At 38.6% G+C, this 20,617-nt stretch overlaps 1 protein-coding gene across 7 annotated transcripts; it reads left to right on the top strand.

Moving 5' to 3' along the window:
* The first annotated feature begins 143 nt into the window (after nt 1–143).
* LOC116229359 (uncharacterized) lies at nt 144–20,085 on the top strand. Of its 7 annotated transcripts, none has more exons than XM_090141320.1 (9): nt 363–883; nt 7,523–7,669; nt 8,916–9,037; nt 10,091–10,229; nt 11,043–11,164; nt 12,914–13,024; nt 16,790–16,896; nt 18,261–18,351; nt 19,874–20,085. In XM_090141320.1, the coding sequence occupies exons 3-9, from the start codon at nt 8,936–8,938 to the stop codon at nt 19,988–19,990; spliced, it is 789 nt and encodes a 262-aa protein (XP_089997446.1). In that variant the 5' UTR covers nt 363–883; nt 7,523–7,669; nt 8,916–8,935; the 3' UTR covers nt 19,991–20,085. The 7 variants fall into 7 exon arrangements, 6 of the variants coding, with proteins under 6 accessions (XP_031449670.1, XP_031449669.1, XP_089997444.1 ...); XM_090141319.1 differs by lacking the exon at nt 363–883 and adding an exon at nt 3,004–5,684 and having other exon boundaries at nt 5,725–7,669; XR_004167000.2 differs by lacking the exons at nt 363–883; nt 7,523–7,669; nt 19,874–20,085 and adding exons at nt 144–341; nt 16,373–16,502.
* Nucleotides 20,086–20,617: the final 532 nt, after the last annotated feature.

The raw sequence follows: 20,617 nt of genomic DNA, 5'->3' as shown, positions 1-20,617 counted from the left end.
GGCGTGCCCGCGCTCGGCAAAAAAACTCCTCGAGTGCCGTCGCGCCACCTTAAGAGTGGCTGGCGGGCGGGGCCGAAGCGGAACGGCCCTCGAGCGTGCGCAGAGAAGAGGAATCTCCGGCTCGAGCGTGCGCAGAGAGAGGGCTTCTCGGGGTCGCTTTCTGAGCGTGCGCGGCAACGGTCGCAGAGCGGCCGGGCGCGAGGCGGGGCGCCCCCTCGCGGCGGCGGCGGCCGGGCGCGCGGCGATGGAGTTGGAGGCGGCGCGGCGCGCGGTGTTGGCCGCCGTGCGGGGCACGTGCGCCGCCGACCTGCCCCGCCTGCTGCACTGGATGCGTCACAGCAGTAAGCGGCCGGGCGGCGGGAGGCCGAGGGGAGACGAGCGCCGGCACGAGGGGCCCTCCCCAGCCTGCGCGCGGGGGGCTCGGCGGGGCCCGTTGGGATGGGGGCCGCCGAACGCCCGCGCTCCGCTGCGCTGGGGTCGGTCTTGTCCGGGTGTGACGTCCCAGCGCCTCGGGTTGCGCCTGGAGAGGTTTTATAAACGCGTGGGAAGAGCCAGAGACCGGGCGCGAACCCAGCGGTGCTGGGACGGACAGCCGAAGCCTGGCACGGAAACCTGCCGCTGCCGGCACCGCGTGCTGCTCGTTGCCCCGGCCTCCGGCGTGGAGAGGGGCGGGAGGCGCTGCTGCGTCGGGAAGCGCAGCGCGTACCGCGTGAGACCCCGTCCCCCTCCCAGCCCGGGCCGTCGTCCGATAGGAAAGTTTTTGCCGGGTGCTTCAGGGCACGCGCGAGTCACGCTGAGAGCACAGACGGGGAGTCCCCGGGGTTTGATGAAGGCCGGCGTTTGATGGGTCTGATTAGAGTTAACTGTAACCAGACGTTCTTCTGTGCGTGTTTATTCACACATACGCATACACAAATACGTGTCTACGTGTCTCTGCGTGTATAGGTAACATCGGGGCACAGCGAGTCAGTAGCAACTGGTGGGATTCAGGCTAATTCGATTTCCCAGATTGACAGATTTGTGGAGAAATTTAGAGCCTGTGAAATGTGGTCCCTTGCCACTGCCTGCAGAAGCTGCCGGTCTCTGCATCTACTGGTCATGTTGTTTTGGCTAAATTACTATCATTTGCTCATTTTTCTGGATGCAATGTTGAGGTTTTATAGACTGCCTCCTAAAATGTACATGCATGTACACGTGCCTCTGTAGTAGAGGAGAGGGGATTAGAATGCTTTGTGCAAACCTGTAGGAATTTGTCATTGTTAAGACAATTATTGTCCAGATGGTTTCAGTGATTTGTTAGGCCATTAACCTATTCACATTTTTCCACTCTTCACTTTTCATGTATAGCTCTGTCCTTCTGGTTCATCTCTTTCCTTTTTTCTTTCTGAGTGAGCTCAGACTCCAGCAAAGAGCTCTCTTTCTGTTACTGGTTTATGTTCCTTTGTCACTGAGCAGTAAGTAAACAGAGGCATTTATCCAATTTCTGTTCTCTTTCTGTAGTTTTGCCAAAATCACAAATGTTTGGGGTGATGTTCCCAACAAAACACTTTGATGATTCCTCTCTATATGCTGCCTGTTTCTCTGAGCAGCTGTGTCTGCATGCTGACAGTTACCTTCACTGTGGTCTCGTCCCCCGCTCCCCTCCCAGCAGCCTAATTGTTGTGTTTGAGTGATCACTGTCCTCATTTGTCCAGGGTAACATGCAGGGAGAGCAGTGACAATTAGTGCTGGTTGGTCAGAGGATTGTGAGGAGATGGGGACTAAGGTTTCTGCTGTTGCACGCTGAACGCAACTCAGGAATTTGGAGTTCCTGTATGCCAAGAGAAAACAGTACTGTGAGAGAAGATGAAAAGGTACTGTATTTCTGTACCACACAGTAATATGGGTGAAGGAAAGAAACAAACCTGTAAAGAAAAAAAAAAAAAGTGGGGATGTAGGGATAGCATTAACAGTAAAAAAACAGTAAAAGTTAGGAAGGCTAGGATAAAAGGAAACACAGATGGTATCCTGACTGATAAGTTGTTTTGGTCTGTTTTCCCCCCGCCTCCTGCTGCCAGCTTATTCCCGTTCCTGTCAAGGTGTTGTGCTTACAGTTTTACTTCCAGCTGCGGAAGACGGGGCACAGTTCCAGTGCTAGCTGCGGTCAGGCTTTCTTCTTCTCTCCCAACAGAACGTGCATGTAGCCTCACAAAAGGCTATATGTAAGTGGTTGCCTTTTAGCCATGTTTATTTATTTAACTTAATTGATATTTTCTGATTTCCATGTGGATTAATATTAAAAATATATAAATAAATTTCCAGGAAAGAGCCAAATTATGTTTTAGTGAAACAAATAATATAAAGACCCTTATGTAGATGGAGATAAGAGAACAGTGCTTAAGTTCGCAGTTTAATGATTTCTGATTAATCTTTCTTAGTAATTGTGGGTATGAGAGTATGTGTAAGATGCTATTCCTTTTCTTTGTCCCAGTGGAGAACGAAATAACCAGTCATGCTTTTTTTAGTCTTGCAAATTTTAGAAGTTCCAAATCTTTACGTATGATGGAAGAAGACGTTACAGTTTTAAGGCAGCTGCTTAGCAACACAGCTTTGCTGTTTCGCAGTTGGGCAGCCCTTCCCACACACTGCAGTGGGACGTACGTCATTTCATGGTGACTTGCCTTCCAACTTTTCCTTTGAGTTAGTCTTAGATCACAGAGAAAATGAAACAATAGCAGTTGGAAAGTAGAACAGGAACCTTTGGTGTCTTAACTGATTTTTTTTTTTTTTAAATCATAAGATGATTAATGCTTTAATATCCTTCTGCAATAAGCACGTTCCAGAAGTTCTGGCTAAGAAAGCTTGGGTGAAGCCCAAGAGTTAATTCAAACCACTTGGGGAAGCCCCCCTGAAGATCCCACTCAGTTGGTCCCAGCATTTGATGTATAGCTTCTATATAAATGTGTGCATGCACGTATTTCCAATTGTTCTGCTGCTGCTCAAACTCATAAAAATTTTCAATAGCAGGAAGGGTTGCATTTGGTATGAGTGGGTGCTGGAGAAGATAAGCAATGAAAGCAGAGATTGATCAGGCTTCTGTATCTCAACAGAGATGCAAGAATCAAAGTAAGTAGCCCAGGAATGCTAATTTCAAGATTGAAGTCACCTAATCACTTTACTTAGTGGCAACTGTCTGTGGCAAATCTTTGCTGCACTTGAAGCTTTGTTGCAAGTTACCAATGCCTGTCTCTTGATAGATGTCAGTGAAGCACAGATAAGGTGATAAAAAAGACTCTTTGTGGTTTTCAGTGTACTATCATGGGATCTAAGATAAATGGAAAAAAAAAAATTTCAGCAGGGCCATAACAGACTAATACTAGCTTTTTCTTTTCAGTTATGTAACAGTGAAGTAAAGCAATCTTACAAGCATTTTCCATTTTATACATTCTGTTATCAGCTTTTCTATTTGAAGCTGAGGATTTCAAAGTGATTTAGAAGGCTGAATTGCCAGTTGTTCATACAGTGCTGTATTATTTGAAACAATAACTGAATAATAAACCATCACAGATCCTCTAAGTTAGGGATAAGTGACGTATAATTAAGTATGATGATATTTTTCTTTTGGATTCACTTGTACTGGGGGTAAACCAGCTTTGTAAGCGAGTGACATAGAATTTAGTTTTGTAACTTGGAAGTTGAGGTCCATCAGTGCTGTAAGCTCAGCCTTTTAGAAGGTGATGAAGGAAGGGTACCTGACAAAATTAACTTAACCAACCATGGTAGATATCTTTCTTTATTATAGTGATCTGCATACAGATAACAAAATTTTTCATCATACTCTCAGAAACGGACCACGTTTGTCCAGCTTTTATATTATGTAATTCATGGCCGAGGCGTTACTGTGTTCCTAGGCATTCCTAGGTAAAGTTAGCAGATGCTGATTTCTACAAAACAGACATAGAATAAAATAAGGAAAAAACCTCTCTCATAGGGAATGTTGTCTAATGTTTCCTTTCGATACTGTTGTCAGTGCAAGTGGAATGAGTTTTTGAAAAGAAAAAAGCATGGGTTTCTGTGATGTAACCAAGTGTAAGTGTAGTTTTCTGTGCACGTGAAAAAGCAATTTAGTACAAGGTTTTGTGTCCAAATAGGTAGAAATGATTTATCTGAGTAGAATATCCTTGCAAAAGAGATCAGGTAGCATTGCAGAGCCACGTTAGCAGGAATGTATTTCTTACAATGATACCATACCAAAAATCTTACTACTCTCTTGTTTGGTAAACCTCTTGTGTGATGAATCACCAATTTTAGGAACTGGCATTAATTTTCTTTGTTACTCTTGGTTGAGACAAATGATACTGCTGTGGGAGAGAGATCTTAGGAATACCAAGTACTTCTAAGTTGCTAGTCACTGAAACTTAATGAAGGTGGGGAAAGCCTGTGATTGGAAAATGGGTAAGTGAAATGACTAGTTTAAAAATTAACTTTCAAGTTTCTTAGAGTTTATGAACGAGAAGAACTAATAAAATAAGCTCCATTTATATTTCTGCTGGAAAAAAAAGCTGGATATAAAAGCTGGATATTCTTTACCAATAGTTAGCTATATTTAAGGATACAAAAAGCATTTGGAGTTCCTGAGGAAGCAATCTCACTTATTGAGGTCTGAGGTTGGTTCTGACATTGTTAGCCAGAAAGGGGCTAGTAATGTCCTAGAGATGTGGGACTTCCTCTTTGACCTGTTTGTCCAGTATCATAAAAGCACACTGCACAACTGAATTAGCTTTGTATCAAATAACATGGGTGGTAGTATTCGCTTTTTACATGTCTGAGGCTGAATATATATCTAGAAAACCATAAGGTGCTGGCTGTTACAGTTGCTTTTGCTAAATCCTCGTATTTCCACATGAAGTCATCTTCTGGTATCAGTACACAAGACCTGGCTCTGAAGATGCTAGTGTAGCAATCCTTTCTATACTGCGTGAGGTTTTGTGGTGTTTTCTTAGCATGTCTTGTATTTTCTTTAGAAAGATTGAGCAGCACCAGGGTGTTAATTAGAGTTTTTGCAATGTGTTGATTAAATGTTAGAAGTATGTGTTGAGTAGATCCAGTGAAACCGGTTTTTGAAGTAAAATACAAACACTCTTGCATTCAGACTTCCTCCATAAACAAATGATTGTGATTCATCTTGCAGCACTTCATGAACTGTGTGCTTCTTTCCTGGTTAGCTGTCTGCTCTATGAAAACCGGGTTTGCAGACTGCATTTCATATATTCAACAGGCACTAAAATGATAGCAAAAATAGTTTTCTATTTTAGTTTCTTCTTTGAAGATCCTCGTAAGTTGATATGGAATTTCTCAAGAGTGAACGATTTGTTAAACACCAGGGTGGAGTTGATAAAACTGTACCAGACTGAGGCAGAAATACATATTTTCATATTTGGCACCTGCATTCTCTACTTGATGGCAATCTGAATGTTTACATACTGCCAAAGTAATTGAGGCATTGTGGGAGCTGCTGCTGTTCTTGCTTTGACAAGAATGGTGTGACTCGGAGCCTGCATTTAGTCATGGGGTAAGCATGCAAGTGCAGAGCATGCCTTGTGCAGCTCCTGCTGTTTTGTTGTCCTTGGAGGAATGTATTCTAACTTCCTTCTCTTCTCTGCAATACTGACAGTCGGTAAGAAGTACTTCCAATGGCCATTTATGTTTCGGTATTAACGTCAATGGTTTCCAATGGCCATTTAGTTTTCTGTATTAACATTTCACTTTCTTCATTTGAGCTGCTCAGATGTTTTAAGATTTTTGGTAGGTTCATACAGATCATCCACAAGAACTGTTGTACATTGTCATGTTTCCTACGAGGAGCTCAGAGGGCCCCGTATAGAAGTTCATTGTTGTGACAAGTGTTGTACAGATGGTAGTCCCAGCAGGAAGGACAGTCAGGATTTGAGGAAGGGGAGCATGCTGCCCATCTTCCACTGACAGTGCCATCTTACTGCAGCAGAGACAGGACATGCCATGCAGCCTGTAGGACCATTCCTGCCGCCCTTGGCCAGGAGAGGTCCCTCAGGGTGTGAGGGAGCAGGCCTTAGCTCATCAGTTCTGCAAAGAATGGAGCTAAGTTGTGCTCTTGCCATGTGATATGGCTGGCACGGTGGTCTACAAACTCTTCCTGCATTTCATTAAACTCTCTATATATGAATTTGATACTCTTAACAGCTGGATGAGGTCTCTTGCATAGTAATAGTATTGTTGTAAAGCATCTGCCAGATGTAGGGGCTTATTGCCCCCAGACACCAGTCTGTACAGCTGCTAATATCAGCTTTCTGCTCTCTTTCTGTCCATGTCACTACTTTTCTTCTTGCTTCTTCAAATGTTTTCCACCTCTGCAGACTCAGCTTTCTAAAGGTCTGTCCTAGTGCCCATGGACCCATTCCTACATTATTTATTAAGATTTCTCCTACCTTAACATTATCGGATTTAAGCAACAATTAGTTTGTCCACTTTCCCAAATTTCTGGGTTTACTTCTGTGCATCCGTAGAAGCCTTCTGTAAGCTGATCAGAAAAGTCACTGCTTCTGGAATGATCCTAAAGAATCTGGAAATGCTGAGCAAACTCTGGGACTCACTGAGATGGGTGCTTATTAGAGGTTTCATGTTAAAACGCTGACAGGCAAGAACTGCTGCTTTGCACCTGTTGTGTTGTTCGTGCTGCTTCATCTGCAGCTGCCTCCTCTGTCCCGCCCAGTTCCTCTTAGCAAAGTTTGCATCTTCTGGGGAGCCGAGGTTTTGGAGGACAAATCTACAAACTGCTTCAAATGGCAGATTGTCTTCTAAGGTGTACCATGCCCATCAGGGCTTTGGTATGTTACTGCTGTACACTTGTGAATAGCAAACTAAATAGATTTTAATACTGTGGGGAATTTAGGATTATCTCTTGGTGTCAGTACTGGAAGAACCATTTACAGTTGTACCTTCAAAGAAGAGAGTGCTTTGCATTGATGAGTGATGGTTTCTTTAATAGTGTTCTTCAGACTACAGGGCTTAAGCAAAAAGCATTTCAGTAGCATTTAATACTTAAAAGTGTAGCTGGTCTCCAGATCCTACCTATATTAACCTTAAATTTTCTCACTGTTTCTGGCATTGCTTGTGCTTCAGAAGAGAGATTGCTTGTGCTAGCACAAAACTATGATATGTTTCATAGATTTATTTTGAACCTGCTTGCTGTCAACCTTGCTCATACAAATGTTCCACCTGAGACAGTACTGCTAACAAACATTAACTTTTTTATTAACACTTTAAAAAGCTGCCAGATGTTTTGGTGAGTGAAACATGTACATGTGAAAATCACAGTCTGTACCCTTAGTGGCATTCCAAATAGAGCAAGAGGCAAACCGGAAGGAAGGGGGATCAGGACAAATGTGTTAAGAAATCAAGATGGAGTGACTGTTTTTTAGGGTTACGTTTGTGGTTGGTTTTTGTTTTGTGGTTTTTGTTTCTTTTACACATATGTAGTATTGACCTGATGCGTGCTTTTGTTTAGAACCGGTTCAGTGTCTTCTGAGCCTATCCAGGCAAAAGGAATTTCACATAGTCCTTCTTTTGAGGAAAACATAACAGAAAAGGAACAACACAGGTGTACAGCAGATCTCAAGCTAAATGTCAGATAGGGGGCTGACACGAGACTAAGGTATGTAAGCAGGATGTTGTCTGCAAGGTGTGAAAAGTCTGGTTGACGCAAATAAACATTTAGCTAGATAAAGGGGTTTAGTTCTGAATGCTGCAGGTCATAAAGGATGAAAGAATCCAGAGGTTCCAAAGGGGATTGATGAGAATGATCAGACTCAAGGAAGAATGAAAGAAAGGACTGAAGAAGTAGATCTTGTTTCTTCTGGAAAAGCGAAGGCTGGGGGGATGTGATGAGTCTTCAAAGAAATATACAAGAAAAAAAATAGATTTCTCTATTTCCGTTGTAAATGAAACGTTTTCATTTACAGTTTCAGTTGTGGCAGAGAAATTTAGATTAATTACTAAGAAAAGTACTTAATTCTAATGGTAATAAGTGTAGTCGAGCACTGGAATGGGTTGATAAGGAAGATTGTAGATTGATAAGGGAGATTGTAGATTCTCCAGCATCCAAAAAATATTTATTTACTTAGACAATAGTTTGGGAGAAGTATTGGTACTCAGAATTGACTCTGCCTTGGAAGAAGAAGGGTTGAAGAGTTGGTAACTTTTGAAGGTTCCTTCCAGGTCCTTTTTCTAACTGCCTAACTGAAAAAAAAAAAAAAAAAAAAAAAAGTGTTGAAAGAATGCAGGAATATCTTGGAAAAATAGCAAGAATTTACAGTGTGGCTTTGCAAAAATTTACTGGTTTATATCTACTCCTATTTTCTTTCACATTTGAAATATTTTGATAGTTTTAGTCACATAAAGTCTAAGTTGAACTGTTGAACTATGCATTATCCCTGGTTGGTTTTTTTGTAACTAACTTTATTAGAAAGATTGGAATGTATAAAGAGAAACTTTTATAAAAAAAAAACAAAAACAAATCAAAAACCAAAACTATGTGTGTTCAGGCAACTGTGAGTTTTGTAATTTCTCCAATAGTTCAAAAACATCTTTGATGTTTTTATATCTTAAGCTGAACCAGTATCACTTTAGTGGCAGTCCAGACCATCATATGTGAGTTATAAGTGTATAAATATGAAAATAATTTGAGATTTCAAAAAAGTGATACGTTTATTTTCAGTATTATTACAACCTAAATCTGTCATTGGCTGGGAAAACTAACAAAGGCTGAAAAATGCATTTCAAATAAAAACCTTATCCATCTGGTATTGTTTATGTCTTGCAACTATATTGTATTGGTCATCACTTAGTCCACATGATCTACATATGATTGTTCAGAGTTTTCTGTTTGTTTTGATTTATAGGTGACTTTGATGAGTTTGTGATGACGAACAATGATGTTGTACTCAAAAATATCGCTGAAGATTTGCGGAATCATTTACCCATTGAGGCAATATTTAATTCGGAACATCTAGCTATCCAGAAAGTAAGCTAATCATTATGGTCTCCTTTTGCTGAACCATGCATTTATTTGGGGCTATGCAGTTTTACTAGCTGCTCATAGCAGAGAATGAGCATTGGATTGAGATATGGGTAATTGCAGTTTGGTTCTCAGGTCTGTTTTTGTGTAACTGTGTGACCTCAAGGAATTTGCTTCATACTTCTTAAAACTTTCATCATAAATTATTTGGCACAGCTTTTATTCTTTGTGGTATGCTACCTGTCATAGTGATTCTTTAATACTAGCTCCATAATAGATTCTAACAGCCCCCTGAAAGACAATAGAAATACAGGGCCAGTGTTCTGCCTTTGCCATAATGTGGGCAGCCCAGAAGCGGTTTCCAGTTCTTTTCAAGTTGTGATGGTTCAGAAAGAGGTAGGCTGTGAGCCCTGTGGGAAGGGAGAACATCTCTTCTACTTGTGTTGTTAGAATAGCTGGAAAGTGAATGCATTTCCTGAAAATGTTGTGTGGCTTTTAAATGGGAAAAAAAAAAAAAAAAAAAAAAAGGATTGGCCACTCTACGAAAGGGAGGAAAGGAACAGGAGGATAAAAATTATACCCCTAGAAATGATGAGAAAGCAAGCACCCCAACTGCTATTCTTCTGACTGGAAGTTACACTTGTGTAAATTGGGTGTGTCTAGATTCAGGCATAAGGCATCAAGATGAGACTACCTGGATGGCTGAGATGAGAAGCAAAATTGCCCTTTCTTAGTATATATTCTCCTCTTGTGAAAGAGAAGAAGCTTCTGTTAATTTGTACCTCCTCTATTGCCAACCATTTCTAAGAAGACAAAGTTAACAGCAGCTCTCCTACTCAGCTGTCAAAACCTGCAGCTTTCATTTCTTTGTCAGCTTCCACCTACTGGTTATTTCAGTGAAATTTGATGATCTAGTTTTCATGCGAGATTTCTGTGGTTTAATTTTGATTTGTTACTTCTGAATAAGGAAACACTTGGCCTCAGGGATTTTGGTAAAGGTAGACCAGTGAAGTTAAGAAATATGGTTACGCCTTTCTTACGTTTTCTTCCTTTTCTCAGATACATCAACATCCACTGCCCATGGTTCATGTTGATGCGTTCCTTTATGATGATGACTTTGTTGATACAATGTGTGAGGAGGGGAGAATGAGTAGGAACTACTGCACAGAGTGTGGCTCATACAAGACTGCATCTTTGGGTAAGTGCTCTTCTGGAAACATGAGAAGTGAATTCTGTTCAGCTATACATACTGGTTTGTGCAATGACTCAGCTGGGCAGCACAACATCCATCTGATGGAAGACTGGTGCAGTACACAGGCCAGTATTATTTCCCATAACCAGTAGAAGAAGTCTCCTGTATGTGTAAGTCCATGCAATTTGCTGTGAATCAGTGACCCTAGTTGCCCACAAAAACTGGATCAGGCTATGTACCACTGAAAAGGTATATATACAAATAATACTGTAGCAGCCCATGCAGTAGCCTCAGTCTTCTCTTGCACACTGAAAAACAGTGGAGAGCACCATCTGTCTTAAAGCTTGTGTTGCGTGGTACAGATCAGGCATTGAAGAAGGAATAGCTTATATGGAGAACATTCTGTTCCTTACAGCCTTAGAGCTGAATTTTAAGCTATTAATATGTCTGCTCCTAAAAAGATTTGTATGAATTGTGTTGAGTTTTAGGTACCATGTTTCCTTTTCTACATCAGTGATTCCAAGTTATTGTAATTTGTTTTGTTTAATACGTGTCAATGTGCAGGAAAAGGTAATTCAGTTTAATGAAGGATTTAAAAATTCTCCATGTAAAGGAATAAATCCCTGGACTCAGGGCAGTCTGCTGACAGGCTGGATCAGATCTGTAATCCCTGGTTCTCCTGGGTCCCCTGCACTAGTTGAGGAAGGAAAGCAAATGGGTTTTCAGTGATGGTAACTCCTCAGATTTGTATTTTATTGGTTACTAACACAGTAGTTAGTACTGCCCACCCAACACCTTTGTTCTGTTCTTATTTCCCAGAGTTTATTTCGCATTCCTTTTCCCTCATGGAACTGAAGTTTCTTTATCAACATGTACTGCCTGACCTGACAGGAAAGGTAGTGGTTGACGTTGGCTCCAGGCTTGGTGCAGTGCTATTTGCGGTAACTTCCAGCACAGGATTTTATATTTTATTACTGTAACAAACATATTCCTTCTTCTCTGACTTCCTATTCTCATTACTCAATCTTGGACAGGTCATTCTGAACAGCATCTATGATCTGGCTGAATAGAGTATGGTGCTGCTTCATAGTGATCTTAGTTTTTCCTCTTTCCTTGCAAAAAAGAATACCAGTGATCTTGCTTTTGGAGCAGAAAAGTCTGTTGTCCAACACAGCAACATATTGCTGTCACACATACTGCTCTTTTGCTAATTCCTGCTCTTCTCCTCCTCCATAAGTGAGTTTGTCCCATATGTCTTGACCATGTCTATATATAGATCAGATATGTTAAATTCCTTTATGAATCTGACAAACTGTTGAATTATACAAAGGAAGGCTTTGATATGAATTTGTCTTCAAAAACATATTGTCCTGCTCTGTGTTTTAAAATGCACATAAAATACTTCATCGAGAAACTTGAGTGCAATTTTGATTGCTTTTGGCATGGCTGGTGCAACATATGGCCAACAGCAACGCAAAACACACATTACAACTTTCTTACAAAAGTCAATGGCTGTTTAGGGCTCAATCTTGGAAACGCTTGAGCATGTAATTTTACTCATCTGAATAATCTAATTTTGGGATTACTCAAATGAGAAAAGTTACTCCCTTTTGTAAATATTTGCAGCATTGGGTCCTTTAGTGATAACACTTTTGCTAGCTGCTGAATTTCTTTTGAAGTACTTAAATGGTTGTATTGTTATAGTAGAAGATAGTCTCAAGAAAAAGCAGGAAGAATGTTTTGCAAGAAGAGTTCTACTTTTTATCATGTTTAGAAATGATAACTTTGCCTTCACAGGTTGCTGTCACTGAGTTGAATGAGTTCAGAAAACATTAATAATTAGATTGCAGTATATAGTCATCTTGAACTTTCTGTATCTTCAGACTGTTTGCTGGTGTTCCCCATTGTTTGCAAAGTGTTCTATGGAGACAGTGGCAAATAGAAGTTAAAGCAGTATCTCCATTAGGGCACTACAGGCTCAAGTGTTTTTGTTCTAGGTTTTTTTGTGTGTGTTTTATTTTTTACATCTCTTACAAATTTCTAAAATCTCAGTCCGAAATAGAACCACTGAAGTATTTTAGGCTTATCATTTATAATTTCTCATTTTTTTTCATATGCATCTCTGTAAAGCACCTGAAAATGGCAGTAATACACTATTTAGAGGTGCTGACAAAGACTGTCCCAAAATAGCCCATTATATTATGAGTAAGATTGTCCTCTGTCTTCACTCACATTAACTGTCCTAGCTGTTTTTTCTTCTCTTGCTGTATTTATTTTCTTCTTCCATTCTCACAAGAAAAAAAAAAAAAGTACAATCTTTCCCCTTCTTGCTATTTTTATAATTTGGTTTCTACTGCTTTTTTCCATCCTAGGCCTTTTTCCATCTACTTTGCAATTGAAGTAAAGTTGAAGATTTCCTATGCTTTTTATTATTTTGACCTGTTGTTTTGGATCTCTTATTAAAAAATTTGTGAGACATAAGTGGAAATTGTCAAAACGGGCCTAGCTTTGAAAAATATATCACATCCACTGTAAGGCACATCTTAGCTTCTTTTTTTTTATTAAATACTTTCTTAATATTTACTTTTGCTGGCTTGTTTTTTTGGGTTGTTTTTTTTTCCATTTCAACTCAAATATTTGAAGTTGTTTTAAAGGCATCACGGTTACTAAACTTCCTTTTCCTAATGTAGGGTTATCTTTATAGCTCAGCATCCCAACTGTATGGAGTAGAAATGAATGCAGACTTTTGCCAGTTGCAAGAAATGACAATTACAAAATACCAGTTCATTGACAGAATAAAGGTAACTAAATATATGGCTAAGTGTGTATATTTTTAACCACTGTATAGTAGGTATCCTGTTTGCAAGAGCAACTGGTAAACTGGCATTCTGAAAAATTTTTTCTGCCTTTGCTTGCTTTGGTCTTAAGCAAAGGGTTTGTATTGGAAAAAAAATCTCAGTGTGGAAAGAAAGAGGAAGCTTTCCAAAATATGATAACGTAATGTATCTGCCCAAATGGACTTACCTGGCTCATGCGAAACAGATACATCTTAGCTGTTTCTCCCAGTGAAGTGAACAACAGCATTGCCACTAACTTCCTTGAAACTGAGTGAATGAGAGTTTCTGTCTTGAATAAGAAAATGAAATGTCTGTGCATTTCATTAACACTAGTGGAAGGATTTGTAAATTTGCATCTAAGAACACCTAAAGGACTTTTGGCTATTGGAATTTGTTTTCGTGGCATGTCAGTGCATGTGTACTTTCCACAAACAAAATGAGTTTCAAACAATATGATATCATTATGGGAATTGTTTCTCAACTCCTATTATGGAAATAACTAGTACTATTATTTTAATGAGAAAAATATTTGTTTGGTTCTTTTTCCCTTCTTGGGGAATACCGGTTGTTTTGTTTCCAGCAAAAATTGGTAAGTACAATATGCTGTATAAAATACTGACTTTAATCCTGTGTTATATGCATACGCTCTTGAGTGGAGTTGCAAAAACCACTGGGTGCAGTTATTTCTTGGAAATTAAAGTAACTGATTTTGAACCGTAAAGAAATAATAAACGTACATAAATATAACTCCAGTTAAGCAGTGTCATTGGGTTGCCCAGTTCAGTACCAACTGCTGGCAGTTTATCCGTAACTTCAGTTTTTGCATGTATTTTGTACTCGTTTGTGATGAGACTGAAGTCGCAGTTAGAACTTTGTCAAGTTACTTCAGTGGAACTGGAGATGCATATATTTGCTTTTCAGCCTTTTATGTACCATATTATAAGACTTTGTTTTTCCTTCACACCTTTTAATTCTGCTGATGTATTCATTTCAGAGGATAAAGATAAGAAGATATTATGTTTTCAAAGCAAAGCCTGAGGACTTTAGTATTTGAATTTCATTAGATGCTAATTTAGTCACATGACTTCTGTTATCACCCTGCTTTGAATATCTCATTCTTAGATTTTTATTTTACTTCTCTAGAGATACATACTAGCTTAAAAAAGTCAGAATCCAGCTGCTGATAATAATGTATGGCACAGATTTTGAAGAGACCTTTCTTAAATAACAACTGTGTTTCAGGATTTGCTGAATTTTCATTAGAACATTTTCCCAAAGGACAGAAGGGTGGAATCCTGATCAACATTTGATTTGTTAAAGTATATAGAAAGTTGCTCGGTGTCTTTTGATGTCTGAGCAAATGTTTAGATGCTGGAAGGAAAATAAAATAGTTCAACAGATTTAAAATCAGTTGCTGTCCTCTCTGTTGTGCCGACATATAACCAAGCTGAACAGAAATCAGGTACAGCTGACTTAGAACCCATTGTTTCAGCTGGAGTGGTGTCTGGGCCTGGCTTGTATGCAACCATGTATGCTCTTGTGGTCCTGCTTTCCCCAGTAGGAGCAAGGGTGAGTTTAACAAGAATGGGCTGCAAAGGTCAGTTTAATCAGCACAGTCACCTGTTCTGTAAAAGCAGTCTAATTTTAATTTAAGGTCTAAGCATTTTTGAAGTAAATAAGGCATCAGCCAACATACGTTTAAAATTTCCTGGTAGCTTATTTTTCTGAATGAAGGCTAAAAATACTAGGACTGCCATTAGCAGGACATGTAGAAAATTCAGTAGTAGTGTGATGTCTTGTGCCACTTATATATGTGATCTTTTCCTCCTTCAAGCTGTCATTTTCAAAAATTCCTTTGGGAACAGTCCATCAGTCACTTGAGTTTGAATTAAGCACTGCTGCTCAGGTATTCTGTACAGAAATGTGCCGGTTTTGTTACTTTCTCCCCTTGAAAATAAGAGAATAAATTAAAATGTCTCCTTTGCCTTGAAATTTTGACCTGAATCCCACTTACAGCATAGATGCAGTAATAAATTATGGAGGAATCCAAGTGCTGATACATGAGTTCCAGCAGATCTAGCTGAGGCAAGTTTTGTCCCTTGCTGTTTGTCCTGCCCTACTGCAGGAAGCTGTAGCCCATGTACTGTTATTTTTATTTATAGTTAGCAGTGGCTTTATGCAGAAGACGTATATTTGCAACCAGGATCTACCTTCTTTAGGACTGCTGATGGCAGCAGGAGTGTCTGTCTTGTTTCTCTTCTGCCTGGATGTTTGAACTTCTTTTTGATCAGATCCTTTGCTGGTGTTATCTATATTATACTATTTTAAGATAAATTATCACAAATATTAATTGTCTTAAAATATTCCATATATTATGAACTAACGGATAAGTAGTTCAGATATACACACACTGGAGATGAAAGTTGTCATTTGACTGATAACTCAGGTGTCCATATTTCTCAGTGAAATACAGCCTTCAAACACTAACCTGCCAATTCTGTATAAACTATAAGAATACAGTTACTTCCCTTCCACTCATTACAGGTAGCATTAAATTTAAGGAAATGAAGCCGTTGATACCTAATATTTTCTGAACAGTAGACCTTTGTTTCTGCTGTTACTGATCTTAAAACATTTGGCTTTAATTTCAGTTGCAATAATGTACCCTAATAGCATCAGTTGGGGATCATAAGCTGTGACAATTTGTCATCTCATTCCCCACTGGAACTCCTACAGGTTGCAGGGGTGGTAGTATCTGTTTCCTCTGTCAATCAGAACAGCATGCTTTCCATGTTCTTTATGAAGATGCATATGTATCTTACCCTCTCAACAAGTACTGTTATGTGAAGTGGGCAAAATGTTTTTCAACAGATAAATGCTTATTTTCTGTACAAACATTCAGAATCAAGAATTCTTTTTCACATCTTTTGAATATTGGAAGGAATCCACAAAATGTGAAATGTTGAATCCGTAACGTTAATGTATTCCCTGCATAACTCAGTTATAGTTCACACAGAAAAGACCAAGTGTTGATCAGGTTTTCTGTGTTTTCTGTATGATTTTAACATATGTGGATGCACTTTCAAAAATTTTTGTGGAATTCAAGGAGTATTCACATTGGCTTTCTTTCCATTATCCCCTCAAAAGATTTTCTAGCTTATGTTTCTCAGATTTAGAATGTGATGCACTTTTCCATGTTGAAGAGGAAATCAGACACATCTTGTCAGAGTGTTAATGAGCATTCACATTCTCTTGTCACTATAATCTCACCTGTTTGAAAATGACATGACGTACTAATATCCTTTTTGATAGGTGAAGGTAAATGAAATCAAACCAGCTCCTATGCTTACTGGAGAAGTAGTTACTTGGGAAGTTAAAGCACTTGCTGTCTTCCAGTGCCAGCGAGCATTTTGCCTTTCCAGCACTCCCAGTCCCTATATAGGTAATAAGAATTCAATTGTCAAATTTGTCTGTAGTGTTTTTTTCTAGCTATGATCCCTTAGTAAGGCACTGAGCTTGTGAGAGGCCTAGAAATATTCTCAAAAAAGTGTTTATCTAGTTTAACTTAATTTTAAGCATCTACAGTGAGGTCAGTGAAATACACCTTTTTGTAATGGGCTCAAAAAGGTCATAGCATATGTTGTAATATGCTGTTGGTTTTCGTGTTTATTTGAAGGAGGTATTTGTCTTTTAAATTAATTTATGCTCTGTGAATTTTTTCTCCTTCAGGTGGTTCACGCAGACATCTGTACTCAGGCTTCACTTCTTCAGAAGGCTGATGTTGTTATAATGAATAATGTCTTTGAATATTTTCTTGACAGACTGGAACAGGCCAAGTAAGCTATGTGTTCAAAGAAGTAATCTATTTCTTTGGCACTGTATGTGTAACCTTGTTGAAAACCATAAGGTTGTGCTTTTTGAAGTCACTTACATAAATTATGTTTTAAAATGCCTTTACTTAATTGTTTTTCTTAACTGCTAAGATATTACTGCAGTTGTTTGTTGTTAAACTCACTGAATACTGTTCTTTTGTTTACCCAAATCTTGCCCTGGATCCTTGCAGTGTTAAGGGTCTGAAGTGACTTTGTCAGCATAAAGCTTGATTTTCAGAAAGAAGATAGGTTGCTCTGACTTGTGGATGTCACAGCATTAACACAAATGCATTGCAAAACATGGATGTTAATATTTCTAATGTATTTTCATAAGGATGTGGTACAAATAAATGCATGATTAAGCTGCTTCTTTTTAGGGTACTGGATGCTTTCAGATGAGTGTTTGTTAATCATTATCCATTTAAAACTTAAATAACTTTACCTGCCAAAAGTTACTGTGCCTTTAGCATGGTTAGTTAAAAGAAAAGGGTGCCTGTGTTTCCACTAGCATTTTAAGTTAAGGTGTGTTCTTGGAACCAAACAATAATCTCAAACAGAGACAGAATGGATGGGTGAATTAGTGGCTGTTCCACATTGTCTGGAGATTTGTTTCAAGGCACATGACTGAGAATTCATTTAATTCTTCAAGAATTCAGTTGTAGTGGCTTAAGTTGCATTGGTACCATGAAGACAAATTACATTTGAAAAATGGTGAAAATTAAATTCTTTTTAATATGAATTGGTGTGCTGTTAGAAATGAACCAACTTGCAAAATCAGAAAAAAAGGAAATGCTGGGGGCTATATTTAGATATTTCTATTGCTAATGTTTTAAGAGACTTTTGTCACGACTGCAAAATAAGTATGTATAGAGCTGCTTTAATAAAACTGTGTGCTTGGGGGCTGGATTTTCTTCAGAAGTTTAAAGGGACCAAATGCTGATGTTTAATCTTAGTCCAGAATGAAGGTATTGACAGTACAAAATGACATGGATATATGTATAAGAGTGAAAAAATTTTTTAAAACCCCAACGTTTTAAGACCATGTATTCCCTCTGTTGTTAATATAAAGTCTGATTTTGTTTGTACAGAGTTATTTGCTGAGATGCAAACAGTGAGTGATCAGCATATATAACAAGTCTTCAAGCTTAGTCTGCCTCCATCAACTTTTAATGTTAGATTTGTTGTATCTTAGAGGTGTTTCTATCCCTGAAAATTGATGACGTATTTTCAAAAATGTTTCAGAGCTTAGGAATTTATTGGTTATAATATAAAGAAAGAATGTATTTCTTTCTCTAGAACCTGATGATCTGCTTTTAAATGTGTTTCAGAGCTTGGGAGTTTATTGCTTGTAATGTAAAGAAAAGAGGGTCCTTGTTAGTTACAGTTCCAAGCCTTAAAGAATCACTCTCAAAGCTCCAGGTAAGTTTTTTCAGCCAGTTTTAGCGAACACGTTTTGTCACTTTCTGTGGAAGTGGCAGTTCTGTTCTGGAGGTTAGATGCTTGCCAGTGTTGTCATCAGAAAGGGTGTGTAATTCAAAGTGTAGACTAAAATGTGCAGGACTCTATATTCTTTTCCAGATTGACCACCAACAATCTTCTGTACTTTAACTGTTCCTACTCATAAAATGGAAAACCCAGTCTATATCAATAGACTCCATGAATCATTGCATTATCATGTGTGTTATTACCAAGACTTTAGCTGTGAAGTTACGAAAAATAACATTGTATAAGCTGTATAATTATGTAAATTTTGTGATAATAATTTTAGTCATGGATTCAGGCCAGAACTGTGACAGTACTCACTCCCCTTAAGACTACATCCTGGTATAGGTGTAGAACCTCAAAAGTACACATATATTTACAAGCTTATAGTTAGAGAAAAGAATTCAAACTTTTACTTCTATTTGGCTTTACATTTGTGCATTGCCTTAAAATATGACAAACTGTTTCACTAAACAAGTGGGAAAAAGGAACATATTGAAGAAAGGACCATCCTTAATGGTATCCTATCTTCTTTTCTGCTGTCAGCATCAAGAGTGTTTCACAATATGCCATTATGAGCTATTAAAAGTACAGATGAGGAGAGATACGGTATCCCGGCTAGGCAAGTGACTCCTATCAGGTGCATTAGATCACTAACATAGCTTTAAATTGCAGTTGAAAACAAAAAGTATGACAGTGCAACTTTAAATGATGTTGAATATCCTCCGTTGCTGCTGTTCTGTTGTTCTCTGAGTATTTAATCACTTCTGACAGACCAGCTTTTGTTCTGCATCCATTCTGCAACAGGTCACTAGTAGCTTACAGTTGTTATGTGTCTGACAAATTATATGGGCTAGCTTTAGTTGGAATACAAAATGCTGATAATACATAACAAAGTTACTTATAAAGTGGCTTGTTAGCCAACAGTCTGCTTTGGAGAAGTTAAATCATTTGTTGCCATGTGCTGATGGATGAAATAGATCCTCGGCCCCAGGAGATGCAGTGATGTCACTTGATGTTTTCTTAATGTAGAGAGCAGTCACATACCAGCTGAGAACATCTTTGTAGTCTTATTCTGTATTCCCTAAACATAAACATAAAACAGGAAAGTAAGTGTGATTCTTCTGCAATACAGTTAGCTGTTCCCTCACTGCTTCTGTCAAAACGATGCCCTGAGATCAGGATGCTTGAGGCTTGTACACAAATGCAGTTAGAGAAGCAGTTGTAACTTACTAACAAAATATACAGACTACCAACTGAGATACTTTTTAAAATTTATCTTTATTACGTTCCTATTTAAGTTAAATGGCATTTCCAGAAATGAATTTATCCAGTGCTGCATAATTTGCAGTGACTAATCTGTCTAATTATGCCTTGCTTTCCTAACGTTGTGCTGGCCTTACTCCTGTTGTGTTTCTCAGAATTGTGTTAATTTAATGATCTGTTTTCATTGTTTCAGACGGATATACAGCTCAGCCAATGGGTAGAAGAGGTGCAGCTAAACTATGATGTATATGTGGAAAAGGATGTTGACAGAGAAGCACTTGAACAAATACATTTATACAGAATTCTGTAGTACCTGGAAAAACTTATTAATATCCTTGCAATATCGTATATTTTGAGTCCAAAATGAATTCTGATTTATATCTATGAATAAATTGAGTAAAATTTGTTATTGTGGTTTTTAATGTATGAGTCTTTCTTTTGAAACAAGATTCCTTGTGGAAGCATTTAGTCTAACCAGAATATATTGACTTTTAACTAAAAGATACATTTTATTTTTAGTAGAAATGTTAGAAAGAGTGACTACTGACTGATGGCAAAAGAATTTTTGTTCCCTAGCATTATGCACTGCTAAAGTTTGCTGAATATATGAAACCTAAGACTGGCAAATCATTATTAATGGATGATAGCAATACATTTAACATAGTTACTTAAAAGCTGCATCTATTAAGATGTTTCTGTTTTGTTTTGTCAAAGACCAAACCAAAACTCTTTCTCCTATGGAATTCTTAGATTTTCTTTCCACGGTCTGCCAGATAACTTGAGCATTTTCTGGCATTAGTTAAGAGAAATTACTCCATCCATTTAGTTAATCCTTAAGGTAAGGATGTTAATGTGAAACACTGAAAGGGGTACCTAGGAGGCAGTGAGAATTAATACCACAAGTCTGGAACTGAAGAACACTGTTCCGTGCTCTGTG

Source organism: Phasianus colchicus, chromosome 5 (genome assembly GCF_987193195.1).
Source record: "Phasianus colchicus chromosome 5, bPhaCol1.hap1.1, whole genome shotgun sequence".
NCBI classification, from domain to species: Eukaryota; Metazoa; Chordata; class Aves; order Galliformes; family Phasianidae; genus Phasianus; species Phasianus colchicus.
The sequence above is the reverse complement of the archived record's forward strand: the minus strand, read 5'-3'. Positions and strand labels throughout refer to the sequence as shown.